At 38.6% G+C, this 7,584-nt stretch overlaps 1 protein-coding gene across 1 annotated transcript; it reads left to right on the forward strand.

Annotated features, from left to right (window-relative positions):
• The first annotated feature begins 3,108 nt into the window (after window positions 1-3,108).
• Window positions 3,109-3,646, forward strand: LOC139183670 (small ribosomal subunit protein uS15-like). Its single transcript, XM_070791752.1, has one exon. The coding sequence runs from the start codon at window positions 3,138-3,140 to the stop codon at window positions 3,591-3,593; it is 456 nt and encodes a 151-aa protein (XP_070647853.1). The 5' UTR covers window positions 3,109-3,137; the 3' UTR covers window positions 3,594-3,646.
• Window positions 3,647-7,584: the final 3,938 nt, after the last annotated feature.

Raw genomic sequence — 7,584 nt, forward strand, 5'->3', positions numbered from 1 at the left:
CAGTTCTAACTATTGCTTCCTGATCTGCATATAGGTATCTCAAGAGGCAGGTCAGGTGGTCTGGTATTCCCATCTCTTTCAGAATTGTCCACAGTTTATTTTGATCCACACAGTCAAAGGCTTTGCCATAATCAGTAAATCAGAAATAGATGTTTTTCTGGAACTCTCTTGCTTTTTCGATGATTACAGTGGATGTCGGCAATTTGATCTCTGGTTCCTCTGCCAGCTATAGGTGAGGACTATTCCCTCCTGTCTTCTAGGGACCTCAACATTTTTCAGTTCCTGGTCCCCTTTCTGCATCTTTGAAGCCAGCTCTGGTAAGTCAAGTTCTTCTCATGTCTTTCTCTGACACATCCTTCTGTCTCCATTTCTATGTTTAAGGGTGATTAGACTGGACCCATCCAAATAACCCATGATAATCTCCTTACATCCAAGTGGGCTGATTAGCAACTTAATTTCATCTTCAATTTTAATTTTCTTTTGCCAGGCAATGTAACATATTTACAAGATTAGGATATGACCAACCCTGGAGGCTCAGTGATAAAGAATCTGCATGCGATTCAGGAGACCCAGGTTCAATCCCTGGCCTGGGAAGATCCCCTGAAGGAAGCCATGGCAACCCACTCTAGTACTCTTGCTGGAGAATCCCATGGACAGAGGAGCCTGCCCAGCTATAGTCCATAAAGTCGCAAAGAGTTGGACATGACTGAGTGACTAAGCTGTAGCAGCAGCAAATTTGAGGTTGGGGGCATTTTACTACCTAACACACACTAGAACTTTTTTTAAAATTGAAGTATAGTTGATTTATAGTGTTTGTTAGTTTCTGGTGTATAGCAAATTTATATATATATATATATATATATATATATATATATATATATATATACACACACACATTCTTTTCCATTACAGCTTATTACAAGATATTGAATATAGTTCCTGTGCTATACAGTAGGACCTTATTGTTTATCTGTTTTAAATATAGTAGTTTATATTCTCTAATCCCAAACTCTTAATTTGTCCCCTGCCCCTTTCCCCTTTGATAACCAGAAATTTGTTTTCTATGTCTGTAAGTTTGTTTTTGTTTTGTAAGTAAGTTCATTTATATCACCTTTTTAGATTTCACATATTAGTGATATTATGTGATATTTGTCTTTCTCTAACGTACTGAACTTAGTATGATCATCTCTAGGTTCTTCTATGTACAACTTTTTTTTCATGACTTTGCTCATTGCTGAGTGAGCTAAACTATGAATAGTTTATCTATATATCTGTAGTGCCTGTAGAGTCGTGTCTAGCCTTCAGTTGTTATTCAAAATGTGTTTAAATATTGAGTAAAAAATCAAGCTTTTAAATTATTACCACCAAATATAGAATTTCAATTACCATCCAGGATGAGGCCTTATTTCCACAAATCAATGTGGTAGATTTGAAGATGTTTTGAAACATAAATATTATAGAATAATCACATGGTATTATCTCTAAGGTTGTGCTTGCTTTCATGGCAAGTATAGCATCTGTTCCCAGGCCTTTCATCTCTGCTTGCTTCCACTATGGACTTTAGAGCAGGTGCTTCCTTCCTCAGCCATAGGGGAAAGTGATGCATTTCTGGCCAGTGGTTTTAAGTAGGCATCTGCAAGGGAAGATTTTGGGAAAGGTTTGGTTTTTTCTCTGATGAAAGAGACAGGCGTAGTTAGCAATCCAAAATACAAAAGGCAGCAGACCAGAACCTGACTCTTTTATGGAATTATGGATCAATTAAACCAACACTAGTGATCTGCTGTATCTAACCTTTGCATATAAGAAAATAAATCTGCTCCATTTCTGTTGCTCAAAGGCAAAAGCATCTTTCTTACACACACACACACACATATCTCAGACACAACATCTGATAATCTTCTCATATACAGATGTTTATCTCAAAGTGTACATCTCATACTCTCTCTGTATTTATACGTATAGTTGACCCTTGGTATCCGCAGGAGATTGCTTCCGAGACTGTCTCAGATACTAAGACTCATTGGTTCTTAGGTCCACAAGTCCCTTATATAAAATAATATAGTATTTGCATATATCCCATAAACATCTTCCCCATATAAATCATCTAGATTACTTTTTGTGTCTAATATGGTGTAAATGCTATGTTTGTTGTTCAGTCGCTCAGTGTGTCTGACTCTTTGCAATCCCATGGGCTGCAGCACGCCAGGCTTCCCTGTCCTTTATCATCTCCCGGAGCTTGCTCAAACCCATGTCCATTGAGTCTGTGATGCCATCCAACCATCTCTTCCTCTGTCATCCCCTTCTCTTCCTGCCTTCAATCTTTTCCAGCATTAGGGTCTTTTCCAATGAGTCAGTTCTTCACATTAGGTGGCCAGAATACTGGAGTTTCAGCTTCACCATCAGTCCTTCCAATGAATAATCAGGACTGATTTCCTTTAGGATTGACTGGTTTGATCTCCTTGCAGTCCAAGGGACTCTCAAGAGTCTTCTCCAACACCACAGTTCAAAAGCATCAATTCTTCGGCACTCAGCCTTCTTTGCGATACAACTCTCACATTCATACATGACTACTGAAAAAAACCATAGCTTTTACTATACAGACATTTGTTGGCAAAGTAACATCTCTGCTTTTTAATATGCTGTCTAGGTTTGTCATTGCTTTTCTTCCAAGAAGCAAGCGTCTTTTAATTTCATGGCTGCAATCACCATCTGCAGTGATTTTAGAGCCCAAGAAAATAAAGTAAATAGTTGTAAATACAATGGAAACGCTATGAATATAGTTGTTGGTGCTTGTAAATTCAAATTTTGCTTTTTGGAACTTTCTGGAGTTTACTTTTTTTTCCAAATATTTTTTGAGCAGCAGTTGGTTGAATTTGCAGATGTGAAACTTGTGGATGTGGAGGGCATACTTCATGTATGTAGTATATACATGAACACACATACGAACTTTCTGCACATGCTTACACTGGTTATCAAATTCTCAGAAATAAATTAGCTCAGATAAAATATAACTTAAATATGTGGAGGAAAAGGACTTGAAATGTAGTATAGCTAGTTTAGTGGGAAAAGAATCTATCAAAACTCTATAACCCCTGAAGAAAATCTTTGGCTCCTTTTGCTACCACACCGCCGCCATCATGGGTCGCATGCACGCTCCCGGGAAGGGCCTGTCCCAGTCGGCTCTGCCCTACCGCCGCAGCGTCCCCACCTGGCTGAAGCTCACTTCTGACGACGTGAAGGAGCAGATCTACACACTGGCCAAGAAAGGCCTGACTCCCTCACAGATCGGTGTGATCCTGAGAGACTCTCATGGTGTTGCACAAGTACGTTTTGTGACAGGCAACAAAATCTTGAGAATTCTTAAGTCCAAAGGACTTGCTCCTGATCTCCCTGAGGATCTCTATCATTTAATTAAGAAAGCTGTTGCTGTTAGGAAGCATCTTGAGAGGAACAGAAAGGATAAAGATGCTAAATTCCGTCTGATTCTGATTGAGAGCCGTATTCACCGGTTGGCTCGATACTACAAGACCAAACGAGTCCTACCCCCTAATTGGAAATACGAGTCATCCACAGCCTCTGCCCTGGTTGCATAAATTTGTGTATTGTACTAAAGCAATAAAATCATTGTTTAAAAAAAAAAAAAAAATCTTTGGAAGGTAATTTTAGAGGAGAGAATAGTATTCAATTATTTCTTTTCTAATATTAAAAGTCAAGAAACCTCCCCCCATTTTTTTTAACAAGGCCTTCTTCCTTCTTCTCTAGAACTAAAACTAAAAGTAGGAAAGCAGCTATCTATTTGTCTTTGATCAAAAAGCCAAGACAATTTATTCAGTAACTTTCTTCCTTTCTGCACTGCTTTAATTTTCTTGAAGAAATCAATCCACTTGGGAAATTCTAGTTTAATCTTTAAAAAAATCTTTTGGAAACTTAGGCTAGCTAGATTTAAAGAAAGGCCAAATGCATGAATAATTATAATTTTTTGTTTTACTGATCAAAGTATCTAGAGATCAAAGCTTGAATCTGATATTAAGTTAATTTCAATAATAATAAAAATCTAAGGCTGACATACAGTTATCTGTACAGTTTTGTAACTTTTTTTTCAGATAGAATGAAAGGATATAATAATTTAACAATGCAATTCATCTCTTCTGAAGTTTAAGCCTGCTATCTACAAACAGGATGAACCCTACATAGACTTATCAGTCATGTTATAGTACCAGCTGTGGTGTGACCAGTCACTCAGTCATGCCTGACTCTTTGTGACCCCATGAACTGTAGTCTTCCAGACTCTTCTGTCCATGGAATTTTCTAGGCAAGAATACTGAGGTGGGGTACCATTTCTTACAACAGGGGATGGATCTTCCCGACCCAGAAGTCAAACCTTCATCTCTTGTGTCTCCTGCATTGGCAGGTGGGTTCTTTACCACTGTGCCATCTGGGAAGCCTTATACTATCAGCAGCATCTGGCAAAGAAGATTGTAGAAATCTTCAGTCACAATTCATAGGAATAATCATGTTATTATTTATAATGATAACTATGTTGTTATTATGTAGGAGCATTGAGTCAGCCTCTGTACAGCGAGCCTTTCGCTCAGTTGTGTCTGACTCTTTGCTACTCCATGGACTGAAGCCTGCCAGCCTCCTGTGTCTGTGGGGATTTTCCAGGCAAGAATACTAGAGTGGGTTGCCATGCCTTCCTCCAGGGGATCTTCCCAACCCAGGAATCGAATCGGCTCTCTTGTATTGTAGGTGGATTCTGTATCATCTGAGCCACCAAGGAAGCCCCTTTAATATCCAATATATTGCAAAAAACATTGTGAGTTTTGGTCAGAGGGGATCACCATGAAACTGAGGATGTTTATGCTTCAGGTCCTCTCTCTTGATCTGGATGCTTTCAAGGTGCTATTTATGCAAGTAATTTTGTGTTCTTTACACAGATCTTCCTGGGATCCCCTAAATTGTACAAACTTCAGGTCTGTTAAGACTGAGTCTACCTTAGATAAATACATTATTTGCATTCAGGGAATAAGTAAATAGTTTGAAACTACCTTGTTGTTTAGTCAATAAATCATGTCTCTTTGTGACTCCGTGGACTGCAGCATGCCAGGCTTCCCTGTCCTTTACTATCTCACAGAGTTTGCTCAAACTCATGTTCATTGATTAGTTGATACTGTTCAACCATCTCGTTCTCTGTCACCGGCTTCTCCTCCTGCCCTCAATCTTTCCCAGCATCAATAGTCTTTTCCAGTGAGTTGGCTCTTCTCGTCAGGTGACCAAAATATTGGAGCTTCAGCTTCAGCATCAGTCCATCTAATGAATATTCAGGTTTGATCTCCTTTTGGATTGATTGACTTGATCTCCTTGCAGTCCAAGTGACTCTGGAGAGTTTTCCTCAGCACCACAATTCAAAAATGACAACTTATCAGCACTCAGCCCTCTTTATGGTCCAACTTTCACATCCATACCTGACTACTGAAAAAGCCATAGCTTTGACTATATGAACCTGTGTCTCTACTTTTAATATGCTGTCTAGATTGGTCATAGCTTTCTTTTCAAGGAGGAAGTGTCTTTTAATTTCATGTCTGTAGTCACCATCACCAGTAATTTTAGAGTCTAAGAAAATAAAATGTGTCACTGCTTCCATTTTCTCCCCTTCTATTTGTCATGAAATAATGTGGCCAGATGCCATGATCATAGTTTTTTGAATGTTGAGTGGTAAGCCAGCCTTTTCAGTCTCTTCTTTCACCCTCATCAAGAGGCTCTTTAGTTTCTTTTCATTTTCTGCCATTAGGGTGGTATCATCTGCATAACTGAGGTTGTTGATATTTCTTTTAGGAATCTTGATTCCAGCTTGAGCTATATTTATCCAGCCAGGCATTTCATATGGTGTACTCTGCATATAAGTTAAATAAGCAAGGTGACAATACACAGTCTTTATGTATTCCTTTCCCAATTTTGAACCAGTTGGTTGTTCCATGTCTGGTTCTAACTGTTGCTTCTTAGCCCAAATACAGGTTTCTCAGGAGGCAGGTAAGGTGGTCTGGTATTCCCATTTCTTTAATAAATTTCCACAGTCTGTCATGATCCACACAATCAAAGGCTTTAGTATAGTCTATGAGGCAGAAGTAGATGTTTTTTGGAATTCCCCTTGCTTTATCAATGACCCAATGAATGTTGGCAATTTGTTCTCTGATTCCTCTGCCATTTCTAAACCCAGCTTGTACATTTGGAAATTCTTGGTTCACATACTGTTGAAGCCTAGCTTGAAGGATTTTGAGCATCACCTTGTTAGCAGGTGAAATGAGCACAGTTGTATGGTAGTTTGAACATTCTTTGGCATTGACCTTCTTTGGGATTGGAATGAAAACTGACCTTTTCCATTCCTGTAGCCACTGCTGAGTTTTCCAAATTTACTGACATATTGACTACAACTGTAACAGTGTCATCTCTTAGGATTTTAATTAGCTCAACTGGAATTCTATCACCTCCATTAGCTTTGTTTGTAATAATGTTTCCTAAGGCACACTTGATTTCACACTTGAGGATATCTGGCTCTAGGTGAGTGATCACACCATCACGGTTATCTGGATCATTAAGACTTTTTCATATAGTTCTTCTGTATGTTCTTGCTACCTCTTCTTCATCTCTTCTGATTCTGTTAAGTCCTTATCATTTCTGTCCCTTATCTTGTCCATTCTCACATGAAATGTTCCCTTGATATCTCCAATTTTCTTGAAGAAGTCTCTAGTCTTGTTGTATTGTTTTCCTCTATTTTTTGCATCATTCCCTTAAGAAGGCTGCCTTATCTCTCCTTGCTTTTCTCTGGAACTCTATATTGCACTGTGTATATCTTTCCCTTTTCCCCTTGCCTTTCATGTCTCTTCTTTTCTCAGCTATTTGTAATGTCTCCTCAGGAAACCACTTTGCCTTCTTGCATTTTTTTCCCCCCTTTGGGATGGTTTGGTCACCACCTTCTATACAATGCTATGAATCTGTCTGTAGTTCTTCAGCCACTCTGTCTGCCAGATCTAATCCCTTGAGTCTATTAGTCATTTCTACCTTAAAATCATGAGGAATTTGATTTAAGTCATACCTGAATGGCCTAGTGGTTTTCCCTACTTTCTTGAATTTAAGCCTCAATTTTGCAATAAGGATCTCATGATCTTGAGTCGCAGTAAGCTCTAGGTCTTATTTTTGCTGATTGTATAGAACGTTTCCATCTTTTCCATCCTGAGCTGCAAAGAATATAATCAATCTGATTTCAATATTGACCATCTGGTGATGTCAATGTGTAGAGTTGTCTCTTGTGTTGTTGGAAGAGAATGTTTGCTATGACCAATTTTCTTTTGACAAAACTCTAATGGCCTTTTCCCTGCTTCATTTTGTAATCCAAAGCCAATTTTCCTGTTACTTCAGGTATCTTTTGACTTCCTACTTTTGCATTCCAATCCCCTATAATGAAAAGGATATCTTTTTTGTTGTTAGTTCTAGAAGGTCTTGGAGGTCTTCATAGATCCAGTCAACTTGAGCTTCTTTGGCTTTAGTGGTTGGGGTATGGACTTGGATTACTTTGATGTGGAATGA

Source organism: Bos indicus, chromosome 1 (genome assembly GCF_029378745.1).
Source record: "Bos indicus isolate NIAB-ARS_2022 breed Sahiwal x Tharparkar chromosome 1, NIAB-ARS_B.indTharparkar_mat_pri_1.0, whole genome shotgun sequence".
In the NCBI taxonomy this organism is placed as follows: Eukaryota; Metazoa; Chordata; class Mammalia; order Artiodactyla; family Bovidae; genus Bos; species Bos indicus.

Coding starts and splice junctions, on each gene's coding strand:
- LOC139183670 (XM_070791752.1), top strand. CDS start 3,138: ATGGGTCGCATGCACGCTCCCGGGAAGGGCCTGTCCCAGTCGGCTCTG.